The 13,602-nt window shown below is 48.0% G+C and overlaps 8 protein-coding genes across 8 annotated transcripts; 3 read left to right on the plus strand and 5 right to left on the minus strand.

Moving 5' to 3' along the window:
* Positions 1-2,238: 2,238 nt before the first annotated feature.
* Positions 2,239-3,451, minus strand: FOXG_02597 (uncharacterized protein). Its single transcript, XM_018380059.1, has 2 exons — positions 2,533-3,451; positions 2,239-2,476 (listed from the first exon to the last, which is right to left on the minus strand). The coding sequence occupies exons 1-2, from the start codon at positions 3,224-3,226 to the stop codon at positions 2,403-2,405; spliced, it is 768 nt and encodes a 255-aa protein (XP_018236234.1). The 5' UTR covers positions 3,227-3,451; the 3' UTR covers positions 2,239-2,402.
* Positions 3,452-3,532: 81 nt separating this feature from the next.
* FOXG_18355 (uncharacterized protein) lies at positions 3,533-3,667 on the plus strand (the record flags this gene model as incomplete). The annotated part of the gene is made up of 1 exon (XM_018398428.1): positions 3,533-3,667. The coding sequence occupies one exon, from the start codon at positions 3,533-3,535 to the stop codon at positions 3,665-3,667; it is 135 nt and encodes a 44-aa protein (XP_018236235.1).
* A 130-nt stretch (positions 3,668-3,797) lies between these two features.
* FOXG_02598 (uncharacterized protein) lies at positions 3,798-5,783 on the minus strand. The gene is made up of 3 exons (XM_018380060.1): positions 5,577-5,783; positions 4,368-5,519; positions 3,798-4,300 (listed from the first exon to the last, which is right to left on the minus strand). The coding sequence occupies exons 1-3, from the start codon at positions 5,776-5,778 to the stop codon at positions 4,140-4,142; spliced, it is 1,515 nt and encodes a 504-aa protein (XP_018236236.1). The 5' UTR covers positions 5,779-5,783; the 3' UTR covers positions 3,798-4,139.
* A 1,021-nt stretch (positions 5,784-6,804) lies between these two features.
* On the plus strand, positions 6,805-7,573 carry FOXG_02599 (uncharacterized protein; the record flags this gene model as incomplete). The annotated part of the gene is made up of 2 exons (XM_018380061.1): positions 6,805-6,964; positions 7,062-7,573. The coding sequence occupies 2 exons, from the start codon at positions 6,805-6,807 to the stop codon at positions 7,571-7,573; spliced, it is 672 nt and encodes a 223-aa protein (XP_018236237.1).
* A 123-nt stretch (positions 7,574-7,696) lies between these two features.
* FOXG_02600 (uncharacterized protein) lies at positions 7,697-9,583 on the minus strand. Its single transcript, XM_018380062.1, has 2 exons — positions 9,351-9,583; positions 7,697-9,298 (listed from the first exon to the last, which is right to left on the minus strand). The coding sequence occupies exons 1-2, from the start codon at positions 9,466-9,468 to the stop codon at positions 7,794-7,796; spliced, it is 1,623 nt and encodes a 540-aa protein (XP_018236238.1). The 5' UTR covers positions 9,469-9,583; the 3' UTR covers positions 7,697-7,793.
* Positions 9,583-9,810, minus strand: FOXG_18356 (uncharacterized protein; the record flags this gene model as incomplete). Its single annotated transcript, XM_018398429.1, has 1 exon — positions 9,583-9,810. One exon carries the CDS (start codon positions 9,808-9,810, stop codon positions 9,583-9,585), a length of 228 nt encoding a protein of 75 aa, XP_018236239.1.
* Positions 9,811-10,012: 202 nt separating this feature from the next.
* FOXG_18357 (uncharacterized protein) lies at positions 10,013-12,454 on the plus strand. The gene is made up of 3 exons (XM_018398430.1): positions 10,013-11,047; positions 11,103-12,079; positions 12,127-12,454. The coding sequence occupies exons 1-3, from the start codon at positions 10,686-10,688 to the stop codon at positions 12,354-12,356; spliced, it is 1,569 nt and encodes a 522-aa protein (XP_018236240.1). The 5' UTR covers positions 10,013-10,685; the 3' UTR covers positions 12,357-12,454.
* On the minus strand, positions 12,389-13,444 carry FOXG_02601 (glucosamine-6-phosphate isomerase; the record flags this gene model as incomplete). The annotated part of the gene is made up of 3 exons (XM_018380063.1): positions 12,389-12,565; positions 12,615-13,309; positions 13,381-13,444. 3 exons carry the CDS (start codon positions 13,442-13,444, stop codon positions 12,389-12,391), a joined length of 936 nt encoding a protein of 311 aa, XP_018236241.1.
* Positions 13,445-13,602: the final 158 nt, after the last annotated feature.

Raw genomic sequence — 13,602 nt, forward strand, 5'->3', positions numbered from 1 at the left:
ATGTTAAGATACGTGAAGCCGACTCCGTGATCACCTAGTTCTTTAGTCACTATCACAGGATCTCAACCAAATATGCTAATCGAGGCTATAACAAAGGATGTGTCTGAGACTCAAGAGCGAGTGCTCATACATTGAATCTGGTCTATAGAAAAGTTGTAGGCCGAATTCATGCTAACAGAGATAGACTCAGGGGTACTTCGCCAGAAAATCTTACCGTTTTAGAATTTAAAAAACGCCCCTAATGCGGTATTAATAGGTTGCTCGTCGTAAACCGGAAAGCCAAGGGAACCCAGCGGCCCTCCCAATGAATTGTACTTATCGTTTATAGGAGTACTTAGAGCAAAAGCTCCCAAGTTTGGTAGCCAGTACATAGCTCCATGTTGGAAAGATTGCCAGCTGCCGGGCCCAACTCCCTGTTCTGGACTTGTTAAGCATCCCAGCCAACTTAGCTCGGCGTCCATTTGATGCTATTTATTTCTGATGTCGCCATAAACCTCCTATGCTTTGGTTTCTATTGTCCAGTAGATTGCTCCGATCCGTAAGTTGTTAAAGCGCCCCCTCCCGTCTCTGGTTGTGGTTTCGTCAGTTAGAGGACAACCAAGGAGTCCGGTACATCCGCCGATTTGGTTGAAGCGGATGCGGATATCACCATGCACTTCAAATGCTTCATTTGAAAGCGCAACTGCCCAGAGTGTTGCATTGTCGTATTCTTTATGGAAACAATCCTTGTTTGCAAGATTTTCAGAAACCCTCTGGCCATGTTTGCCACCGAGCCAGGGTAGCCTTTGGACTGCGGAATCGAATGCTCGATCTGCGGTGTGTTGCAAAGCCAGCTGTCGACGGACTTCCACAAGTTCTCGTCCAGATGGTAAACTATTATTTAAGACGGACATTATGGGGGAGGACGAAGCTGAAAACACCGTGAAGAAACATGAGTTTTCGCGCCATGAGGCGGGGGTTGCAGTTTATAGAAAATGGAGGACCTAAAGGAGCTGAAGCAGCTGGGTGCTGCCAAGTCAGCGAATCTTGGTTAGATACTCTTTGCAGTTCCAACGCTAGCTTGGGCGTCTGCGCCACATACGCTCTGTTAACTTAACTACATACAGGCGAGTGAGTCTAGGTGCCGCACGGGCACTTCCGATAGGTGCAGCCAGAACACCCTCGTGTTGGCTTCTAGCATATCGAAAAGCAGCAATTGTCCCATGGTGTGGAAGGCAGATATAGTAATTTGAGTTCAGCCGAAAAAGCCAAATACCGTTGGACAATGTGATATGAGCTGGAATTCCACGTAGAATCAAGAGGCTTGCTTAGTTTGGTTCATGTGGCATCAGTACAGAAGATTTTATTCGTCAGATAGTCAGGTGGCTGCATGTTGATACCTTGCCATCACGAACACGATTCATCTGAGAGCGTAAAAATAGTAAACATTGCACTTTAATCCTCCATCTGACTGTCTGTGATCAGACCGTTAATTATATTGCTACCACACAATGGCCTTACCTCAAGCGGTGCGTCAGAATTAACTCACCGTGTGAGGCAGTCATTGTGCTAGAACTGAAAAGCTGTAGTCGAACTGAGTGAGATCTAAATCAACACTAAAAACCACTTGAAGTGGTAGTCCTCCCAGACACTGCTGGATCTCTATGGCAAATAGATTCATTCCGTCGGCAAACGGAGCGAGCTTGAAGCAGACTCTTGCTGTGGATACTAAAGTGGAAAGTGTTGAATCCATGGATGGTCAAGCCGGCTCCGCCAATTTATCATGGAATAACGTGAGGGAAGCAAGACGTTGACGTGGTGCATTGATATCGTTGGAAAAGTTTGAGTATCGATTACGTATTTCTTCCAAATTCAAACCCCAGTGCTTCAATCGCTGACGATCACGGTTATTCTAGTGACGATGAGCAGAAGGGTTCAAGTGTGAGACAAACACCTGGGTCCACAGATGTCTGCAGTCTATGGTAATCTTATGCATGAAAGATTGATCCATTCACCCATCGAATCAATGAGTAATTGCTTCCCTTACTCTGGGCAGCTTTGGCTGTAATGACTGTGTACATGGGACACTTAACATTTCCCATCTATAACAATGTTCCTAAGTAGCAATACGAGCAGAGGCAGAGGGTTCGGATTCCCCTTTGGCCCATTGGGTCTGGAATCATTACGTTCTCTATGTAAGCACCTTCATCTTGGTATAACATGCCTTCATGCACATATGTCACACCAGTCAAACTCATTTGCAGAAAGAAATATGTACTTGGCATTGTGATGTAGCTCGGCTACTGAATCACTAGACCTTAAAACACCCTGTTCAAACAACCACCTCTCAACTTGGGACATTATCGTGAAATTGGACGCTAGGACTTGTCCCTATTGGCTCTGCAGTCATGCTAATGGGTAACTTAACAGAAGTTCTGTCCGTTGCCGTTGAAGGTTCCAGACTGGTAAGCACCACCAGCGTTACCAAGGCAGTCAGCTATGAATCGTTAGCAACTCTTCTCGTATCGTCTGGCCTTCTTTTTCCAAACTTACCAACAGTGACGAGCTTGAGGTTGTTCTGCTTGGCCCAGTTGATCAACGCAGGAGTGAGAGTCTGCACCGTGCTGGCGTAGGTCTCGTGCATGAGGGGAATGTGACCGTTTCCACCAGCACCAGCCTGCTGGAACTTCTGCAGGCTCTGCTGTGCCGATTGACCATTCCAGTCACCCGAGTCGACATCGTCGGTGATGACCTTGTATCCGAGCTGCTGCATGGTGGGCAGCACGTTACCGCCGGTGGCGAGGTAGGGAGGTCGCATGTAGGCGGGCTTCTTGCCAATGATATTGACCAAGGCCTGCTCCACCTTCTGCATCTCCTGCTTCAGCTGGTCGGTGCTGAGACTTCCGAAGTTCTGGGGGTGAGTCCAGGTGTGACTGGCGATCTGGTGGCCAGAGTTGTAGGCCTTCTTGATGGCAGCCTGTTGGTTGTAGATGCAGCCGTAGAGCGTGCCGGTCAGGAAGAGGGTGGCCTTGGCACCAGCGTTGTTGAGGATGTCGACGAGCTGGCTGGTGTACTGTCCAGGGCCGTCATCGTAGGCGAGAGCAAGGACACCGGGTCTGTTGCATTGGCGGATGACAACACCAGCTGCCTGGCGGTTGAAGAGCTCAACGGGGTCCTCAATAGCAGCGCTGGCAACGGTGCCAACGAGGAGGAAAGTGCTAACAGCTGCCTTGAGGAATGACTTCATTGTGGGTGAATATGTACGAAAAGATATATACAAAGTGAAGAAAGAGAAGTGATTGACAAGGCAATATTAATTGTTGGTGCCAAGGAGTGTTTATATAGGGATGATGAACGAGGTATTGTTTCAGGAAACATATTCTCCATTTGAGCCGGCCCGAAACTATTCCTCTTAAGATCACAGGATTGCATAGATCAATCAGGCCTTGGACCCCAGTGGGAAGATGTCCTGAAACGCTGCTATGTGTTTTCAGGCTAAATTCGCGACCCCCTGTGCCCCTAGTAATTAAACCACAAACGGACGGAATAACCCATGATTCGACGGGTGATTTCAGAGGGTCAACGATACAGGGCAGCTGATAACAGCCGGGACCTGATCTGGAACTTCGGCATCAGTGCCACGTGGTTCGACAATGCGGAGACTCAGTATGACATGTTGCCATTCTGAGGTTCAGCTTTGACTTTATTTGACGATCCGGGCATTGTTCCTCCGGCATTGCAGTGCAAGCGGTTAAACTGGGACCGGTTTCATCCTTCAGAAATGGTTACTCGCTCATGCCGTGGCTCCACAGAGAGATCCACAAGTCGATATCACTAATAAACGGTCAGCTTCCAAGTAAATTGTCAATTAATTCGGCATTGAACCTGACAAGCCTCCTTCATTTTACGTATTTTACCCGGTGGCAAAATGCAAACTAAGCACAGATATTGAACCCCAGATCTAATATAACCCATTCCCCTCATTCTTCTCAGCACCCAACCCTCTTCTGTACCGATATTGCAACCTCATCAACTTAGCCACGCCATTTATGCCGGGTCGGAAGGATAATCGATCGTGAAGTTGCCGAAGAACCATGCGCATTTCTCGGAATGTCGATACCCGCACGGCTATTCCCAAGCTCTGTTCTGTCGTGACCTCATCAAAGCTTGGAACCTGGTCTCCGCACTTTTCGGGCGTAAGGATGTCCTCCAACGCGGACAAGATGATCTACATCGGAAGTGTTTACATAGTCAGGGCTGGCATCTGCCAAGTCCGTCAAGCCGCAAAGACGCATCGCGGTTTCCAACTCGTCTCGTAAAACTTGGATAATGTCAGTACCGGCCAGGCCGAAACAGTGTTTCTTGAACTCCAGGTGATGGTGACTTACTATGGAAGGCATGTTCGACGCCGTCTTCGCCGTAGCCTACTGAGTAAGCAAATGGTCTTCCAAGACCAACAGCTGATGCTCCAAGGCAGATCGCTTTGAGTACATCGGAACCTCTTCTAAATCCGCCATCAACTAACACGACGAGCTTGTTGAACACTTCGGGGCAGTTCTTGTGAAGCTCCAAGAGTAGCAAAATTGCCGGAGGAGCTGTGTCTGCTGCGCGACCTCCGTGATTGCTGAGGACAATACCTTGTACGTCGTGTTGCATAGCCAGTTTAGCATCTTCCCATCTCTGAATTCCCTTGATAACAATTGGGACGTCGACCTGAGCACGGAGCCAAGTGATATCATCCCAATTCAGAGACGGATCGATGAACGAGCCCGTCTGACGTGCCAGTCCCGATCCTTTCCAATCTTCCCCTGGTCCGGCGTTCTCGCTTTTAACCCTCTCATCAGCTTCTCGCTTGGACACGACGGGTAAATCTGCTGTGACAAAGAGTGCCTTGATCTTGCCGGTTTTTGTGACCTTTTTCAGCATGTCTTCTGACAGTTTTCGGTTCTTGTTCACGTATAACTGGAAAAAGGCTCGTTCCGGCGTGGCGTCAAGAACATCTTCATGCGGAAAAGATGAGGGTGTCGCCAGTGTCTGAATGATGCCCGTCTTTGCTGCTCCTTTGGCTAATGCGAGCTCTCCTTGTTCACCACCCGTCAGGGCCGCACCAGTCGGTGAGATATATACTGGCAACTGGAGATTACATCCGAATAGCTCAGTTGTGGTGTTGACCGTTTGAACGTCTCTCATCACTGCTGGGCGTAGCCAGATCCGTCCGAGGAATGAGGCATTCGCGTCACGGGTGAGATTATCGTTTGCTCCTCCGCTGATATACGCCCATTCCTTTTTTGCCAGTGCTGTTGATGCCACATTCTCAAAGTCGTGCAAGTTGATTATGTCGCGAAGAGGAGGTCTCTCATTGGGACTTCTTGGTTTGTTCTTTGCTTGCCCATTGGATTCCGATTGCTTCTCCTTGTTGCTCTTAGACACTTTGAGGGATCCGAGATGATATTTGGCATCCAGTGCTTTCTGTACCAATGACGGCGCGTGGAACCTGTTATATTCATCGCTCGCATCCTTGCCAGCATACTGGTAGAGGACTTTCGCATGTTAATTGATAAGAATGCGGCGATGTCAGAAAGCTGTTGACAACTCACTCTCGGCACCTCCTGGGTGATCTGGTGCAAAATCCGTGAAGTCATAGACTTTATCATTAATCGCTAGCCATAGGTCATGCGGTGTGCTATGCACAGCGATATCCTCCTCGGAAAATTCTTTCGACATTGCTTGAGTTGATTGGGAATCTATATCAATGCAGTGAGTAAAAAGAACGTCCTCCTCTGTCACGCAAAAGGTCATCTCAGAATGTATTTAACGTATCGGAATTGCCAATCGCAAACGGAATTCCAAGATCCAAGTGCACGGAAACCATATCTCTGTATTCCGATTGGTGGATCTGGTACGCCCCGCATTGCTTGCGGGTTCCATCCGAGGTCAAGTCTGGTCACTCTCGGATACTACCCGGTAGCCTCTAATGATTTCTAATGTATTCGCTGCAGCCTACCATTATTCTACAAATAAATAGGCACATACTGATATATCATGGTGACTCGTTTCTATTTGACTTAGAGATTGTTTAAAGAGATTTGGTGTTAATCTGTTCATTACATCATATATGCTTGTTGTTGTAACATCTGTAACCCCCCAACCATTTCAATACGGAAGATGTTGCTGAACGGATTGGATCCCTTGGAACCACCACTAAGAAAACAGAACAAGAATATAACCCAGCTTATGTCACTAACATCCAGGTCGATGACTCCTGGTAAAACTTACTAAGCAATGAGCAGATGTCAACTACTAATACAAGCACAACATAAACCCACTTTGGGCCAAAGATAAACAAATTATCGGGGAATCTATAGTCCGGGTCAGCTTGGACCCTTGGCAACGCTTATCTTAGTATGATTTCCCTTATCCAAAGCGAATCACTCACTCACCAATCAGCTGATCATTTGGAGTGCGCTAACTCTTTGTGTAATTAATGTTAACTAGCACAAAATGGTAGCCAGTAGGTGGAAAGCTGAAGTTCCTGAACTGGCATGCAAGACAAGCTAGTTATCAATAGCCTCTCAAGCTTGTGTTACTATATGTCACTATCTGGCCTAGCTGAACGCCGTGAAGGTCTCGATCAACGCCCAAACAGATCGAGACCAAAGCCACGAGAAAAACACGAGCTCACATGCCTGACTTGAGTTAACAACAATGCCTAGCAATTCTTATAAAGACAGCGTGGTCTGCAAAAGTGTTCAAAGTATTATTTCACTCCCTAGTTGGAGACTGCGACAAGACAGAGCCCGAAGTCTGCATCGTCTAATCGTCACTATGGTCAAAATACAGCTTCTCTACTCGTTGGCAGTTGCTGCCTCAGCTCTGGCTGCACCCTCCGGAGTATTCAGCTCCCTCTTTTCGTCTCTTGATAAGCGAGCTTGCACCAATCCTTCAAACCTGCTCAAAAACGCCGGCTTCGAGTCAAAATCCATTAGTAAGCCTAGTCGACAACCAGCAACATAATTCCCAAACTCTTCCATTAATACTAGGTGAATTCACCTGCCCATGAATAACCCACTAACATGAGCCAGAACCATGGGTCTATTCCCCGTACTATCCGAAGCTCACAAGCCAGAAACTTGTCGCCTCTGGCTACAAGAGCGACCAGGCTCTCCAGATCTCTGGCCTTGCCAAGACACAGAATGATTATGGTTTCAGTAGACTTGAACAGAACTTCACCAACTGCAAGTTTGGAAAGTACGAGCTTTCATGGTCCATGTACCTCCCCAAGGGTGCAGCTCAGGGCCTGGATCCCCGCAACCCTGCAATGACTATCTGGGTCTACGATCGCGCGGGCGATGGCCAAGTAGGAACACTCTCCTTTGGACCCAATTCTTTCAACAGTTCACTTGGGTATCCTGTGCAGCGAGGAACACACAAGGTGAATCAGTGGGTGAACCTCTCGATGAAACTACCCTATAACGTTAATGTTGGCAAATGTACCTTGGTCATCAATTGGATTGTGCCAGGTCAAGAGACGGGCAACGGAGACGGGAAGTTGACACTCAAGCTCGACAACTTTGTTCTAAAGCCTGCGAAATAGAGTAGCTGGCTTTGTGGTGTCGGATGACTTCGTCCAAGAGCAGCATATGTACACTTGGCCTTTCTCTCTGGGTTCGGCAACAACAAGAATGCTGTACAGATGCAGCTCTTATCTGAGGAAAGGGGATAAGCTTCCTGAGGGATCTCAATTATTAGGAGAACCAAGGTTATAAATTCCTTTGGTCAATATCTATTCAACTTTCTATATCAATATGCATATGTTATGCTGCAGCTGCAGCTATGAGTGCTGCACCAGTCCCAGAACCGTCTCTTGTAAGCTCTATTTTTATCCTTGCTTCGTTGGCCTTCCCAATTGCTTCAACGTCGTGCAGAGCAGTACGCATAAAGCTCTCGAAAGCAGTATGGAACTCAAAAAGTGAGCCATCGACCGCGATATCAATCACCTCATCTGCCAGTTCTGAAGACTCGAGGGTGTCTTTGGAGTCATATGACGATCCGCTTGTCGAAATGGGTGATGGCTCTTCTGGGCGTATGCAGCCAAACATTCGCCGTATAAATCGAGTCAAGGTGTTCCGCCGGCTGCCGATCTGCGTTGATGTCGACTTGTCTTGTATTTGATGTGTATGAGCTCCCAGACCCGTCTTCTGAGACATACCTGAAGCATCAAGCCTGCCAGACTGTATGAGAATTGCAGCAAGACCAGCGCCCACCAATCGAGCAGATCGTTTCACGATAACAGTAGCCAGCATCTGGATAGTTCGCAAGTCCCTCGATGTCACACCTGTTGCTACTAGCGTGTCGGTGATACAGGACAAAGCTGACAGCGAATTCTCTGGTTTTGACTCTGCAATCTTGGACAAGAATGCGCTTTCAATACCCATATGTATGTAAACGGGGCTTCCATCCGGAAATGACATGTCTAATGCACCGTGGCGCATCAGGTCCAAGAGTGACAAGCGCAGTAGCTCCCCAAGATACATGCCGGAGACCATCTTCTCAAGAAGACCACATCCAGGATCTGAAGAAGACTCATCGACGAGTGTGTCGAACCGTGTTTGAGGAAGAACTTTCAGCCCGTCGTCCCATGATCCCCATTCCGTGTTGACTACCATGATCCCGTCACTATTAGAGTGATGTGCGCGATCGGCCGTTGTATCGAGTCTCTGGATGTTTGACATGCGCTCAATATACGCAGCATTTGTGCCGGTCCCGAGGATTATAGATGCCAAGGTAGAGTTCTTTGTTTTCGAGGTATATGCTCTAGTAAGCAGCGTTCCGACTGCATCGTTGGCCAAAACGCGAACTCGCACTGGTAATGAGATCTCATCAATCGCTTCCTGTAGTAAGGCGCAAGGATCTAGACCCAGGGTGCTTGGGATATCCCATCCTTTGTCCCAGTGAACGAGGGTGCCGCTAGAAATGGATGTCTGTTCACAAGTGAAGCTGAATGTGAAGCCAAGATTGAAGCATGCCTCGGAACTGTCACTACTCCCACTACTCTTATGCTCACGAAGAAGGTCTTGGATCTTCAAGGCGATGAAATGGAATAGAGGTTTATGACTTGAATGCACTCGAATATCATGAGGGACAAGGTGCTTCCTTTGAAACACATCGAAAGTCGAGTCGCCATGAAGGGTAACAGCACAAACTCGACAATTTGTACCGCCCAAGTCGACTGCAAGAAAAAGGCCCTTCTCTCGGCCACTGGGGATTTGTGTGACAAAAGAGGGTATCTGATAAGCATGCTTGTCCTTCAAACCATGTTCTGATAGGTTGGGTCAGTAGATATACACGAGATAGCAAGTCACAATACATACTTATCTGCTTAACAAAGTAATTCGTTATCTCCTGTATTTTCTCGCTCCAAACCTCGAACTCTTGGGCAACCGATTGAACAGTTGCCTGCTGGCTGTCCCCTAAGCCATCCTCCAACATGGCAAAGCAAGACAAGCAAAAGAATACGTGAAGATGGAAACAATGAGTACGGTACGCATTGTAGAGGCAAGGTCAAGGACTAATACCAAAACTGTTAATAATTCCGCAGTCAGCTCAATCCACATGGACCAGAATGGTGCAATCCCATCGCCAGGCTTCGCGGCAAAGTCCGGCCCGGTAGCGGCCAACGCCGGATTGAGTAGCCACATTTGTACTAGACCAGGGGTGACTAGCTTGATAAGACACCAGGGAAATATCGGTCACTTCGCCGTTACTCTCCTCCCCGCACATTTCTTGCTTCATCCACTTTGCATATGCACATCCACTGAGCAGAGCAGACATCCACGTCCACTCTGACACTCGACCATGACATTCGGCGAAGATTCCCGTCCTCTGGACCGCGACGCCCCAGATGAGGCTTCAGCACTCAAGGCCCGCAAGGCTTGCAGTGGGTACCCCCCTGTCTCTGGACCTATTGGGCACCAGATGATCCCAAGACATCGAATGCTGATTAAGCTGCCAAGTAAACTGCCGGAAGTATGTATGTATGTATGTATGTATGTATGTGTATTTTTCGTCTGGGTGGCTGTAACGAAGCCAAATCTCCTACTGGAGCAAAAGACGTGCTGAGCTAGCTAGGTACAGGATACCCCGCTTCCTTCACCATCCAGCATACCAATGGCACAAAAGGTGCTGTATTTCTCAAGCCCGTCACCCGTCAGCGGGTTCGAGGGCAATCTATTGTCGAACTTTTTCCACCGACCAGAATTCTCTCGCGCATCACTACATCTGCTGACGCAGTCCACAATCTCCAGTAACCAAGTTGTAGCTCGTAGTCGACTGTCGCGGCGGCAGGGAAAAACCTCGGGAAGGGATCAGAGGCCGACGGTGCGGCTTGCCTTTAAAGGAGAAAAACCCATCGCAATCGGCGTCGTTGATCGGAAGGATGTCGCTACGAATGCCCGGGGCATCGCCCTCCGATATCTAAGGCGTTCTGGTTCTGAGGTGCCGCCATTAGATCCGACAAAGGTGTTGTCAGAGAAGGCGAACTCTCCAAAATTCCTTCTCTGAAAACTGCTGTTAGGGAGCCGATAGCGTCCCCGCAGTTTTTGTGTGGTCGCGTGGCCTGCAGAAAATCCCGCTCCTAGCACCGCACTAACAGTGCGTGCCAAGAAAGAATTTTTACAGGAGAGAGTTGAAACTGCCGGAAGCAAAAGATGAAATGCGTCCTCCAGGGTAGCAGTGAAGCATGTCGTCGATGTCGCCGAGCAGGACTTCCTTGTGTGTTTGTGCCCAGAGCGAATGCAGCTCAGTTACCCTCGCTCTCAGGGACTCTGGATCTAGACTTCAAGAACAATGTCCTATCTAGGTTAAAGGTTGTCGAGGAAAGACTATCCATTGTAGCTGATGGTGATATGGATTTTGGTGCTGTGGGAATGTTCTCTGCTGTTTCCGAGCAGTCACCAGAGCCAACCCCCGATGGACCACTCTGGAATGCGATTGTACTCCTACAGAGGTGCTCCCCAGCCGTGCCACCATCGATTTGGCAACGTGATACTATTGAGTCACTCTGGTCCTCGTACGTTTCCTCTCTTTCCATTGTAAAAGTCATTAGTAACGTGTATTTGTTCCAGCTTTCATGACAGGATGCCAGGGCTGCATTTCATGCCCGACAAGCAAACATTTTCGACGCCGCAGCCAATCCTACTTGCATCCATTCTCTACTGTTCAAGCAGTCGTGGGCCACCGGACGTGTTAGAAATTGCTCCCCAATTCTTCACCGTTTTATGCAACGCCATCGCTCAACTGAGCATACCCAGCAGTGAGATTGGGACACCTCGAGAGTCAACTGTCTCCCAAGAGGAGTGGGCTTTCCAGACTGTCCTTGGTATAGTCCTTGCTGGTTTGCTGACAGAGGGTAATATAAAGGAAACTGGAAACTGGATTGCCATTGGCTACCGGCTGATGCTGGACTATTGCCCTGCTCATGTTGATGACACGTCAAGAGAATGGCGCAAACTATTCAGCGGCATTCAGATCGTTGACTTGGAGCACTCATCGATTTATCTGTCCTGTCCAGTGATTCCCATTGAAGCACCGCTTCCAATTTTACGCATGTCACCACTGGATCAGTTATATAAGCTTTCCCGTATGATGCATACCGGGTTGAGTCACTTTACTGGGCGAAGATTACCAACTATCTGGTCCTGCTTCCAGGAATCTAGCCTGAGCTACCATGGTTCAGCCACAAGTTTCACTGCCATTGATGGAATACTTATCAAAGATTGGGCAAAGCAACTAGATGACTGGCTTCAGGAGTTCAAGGGGAAGATGACAGAACCTGATGACCAAAGCAGCAAGTTGGTTCTTCGTCAATATGTCCTGCATCGACTACTTGTGCTATCAATCTACCATCCTGCTAGAAGCGGCAATCTTTGGGCGCATAGCATAACGTCAAATGAGCAGGAAGAGCTCCTCCTGTCAGCGAGGGCGACTCTAAAGCTTCACCAGCATGATGACTCCATCTGGGCTAACTGGGACTTGATCATGATAACGTGGGCGGCATTGATCGTTCTGCAAGGATTACAAGGGGGAGTGGGAGAGATAGATGGTAAGCATTATCGTATATGTTCGGTTCAAGCGCTAACCGTTTTCTAGACATGAGAAACATCAGGTTGCACCTTGATATTCTAAAACAAAAGAACGAACCCAAGCCAAGTCTTTGCGATAAGCTTATTGCGCGACTAGAGGACAGCCTCCAAGATATCAGCACGCCCGATTTTACTTACGTGCAGCCAGGCCATCCAACAGTCATGGACCCCACATTTGATTACTCTTGGCAATTATTCGATCAAGTAAATTTGCAGCAGATACAATTTCCTGGATAAATAAAACTTCCAATCTACCTAGAAACTTGACCTCACATTCCAACAGGGAACGTCACAGACCGAACCCTCATCGTAGGCGCTATACGTGATGCCATGTTATCAGGCTTCAGGTCACCGTCTTCGTCCCCGTCAGCTGTCAGTGTGGGTGATGGAGGAAGGTGACCCGAGACCTCCCTCTGCCTGATAGTTTTTTCAACTCCGTGAAAATACTGTATTCGTCAGTCTTGTTGATGGAGACAACTTGGGTTGGGTACTTACGTTCACTGTCTTTACCTTCAACTCGAGGGTAGCGTCTCTGTCCACCACCACCATGCTCTTTGGATGTAACTGGAGGCATGAGAGTGTGCAAAGATGGCTGACTCCACCCTCTACCGCTTGCTGAATAGCAATTGCTTTCGAGGCACCAGTGGCAATGATGACGACTTCTCGTGCATCCATGACAGTCTGTACTCCAACAGTCAAGGCCATGTCGGGCACTGCCTCGATATCATTGTCAAAGAATCTCGCATTTGCAATCCGGGTCTCATATGCAAGTGACTTGATTCGAGTTCGGCTGACAAGACTAGAGCCTGGTTCATTGAAAGCAATATGACCGTCTGTTCCTATACCTCCGAGGAAGAGCTCGATGCCACCGAATGACTTGATCTTATCCTCATAAGCCAAGCACTCGGCGAAGAGGTCAGGGGCATTCCCATTGAGCAAGTGAATATTCTCTGGTTGGATATCGATGTGTTTGAAGAGATTGTGGTGCATGAAAGAGTAGTATGACTCGGGATGCTCGCGGGGTAGGCCGACGTATTCGTCCATATTAAATGTCACGACATGCTGGAAGGATATCTTGGAAGCTTTGTATGCTTTGATCAAGTCATTGTATATATGGAGAGGGCTGCTTCCGGTAGGAAGGCCGAGGACGAATGGCTTTTCGGATGTAGGATTGAAAGCACGAATGCGGTCTGAAACATTGCAGTATCAGCATATCTTGTTTAATCTAGACTGGAGACTTATATAAGCAGGCAAGGCTTACTGATAATGTAGTCAGAGATGTATTGAGATGCCTCTTGGGGGCCTTCGCGTATTACGAGACGCATCTTGGGTTTAAAATGTGGATAGGTATTTGAACAATAGTATGTGATGGATAATGTTAACTTGCACACAGTCTACATTTCGATCCATAATCAACTGGCAATTATAACTTATACACTTCTCCTCCATCACTTGCTAAACTATCTATTGTGTCATTGGAGTA

Source organism: Fusarium oxysporum, chromosome 5 (assembly GCF_000149955.1).
Source record: "Fusarium oxysporum f. sp. lycopersici 4287 chromosome 5, whole genome shotgun sequence".
NCBI lineage: Eukaryota > Fungi > Ascomycota > Sordariomycetes > Hypocreales > Nectriaceae > Fusarium > Fusarium oxysporum.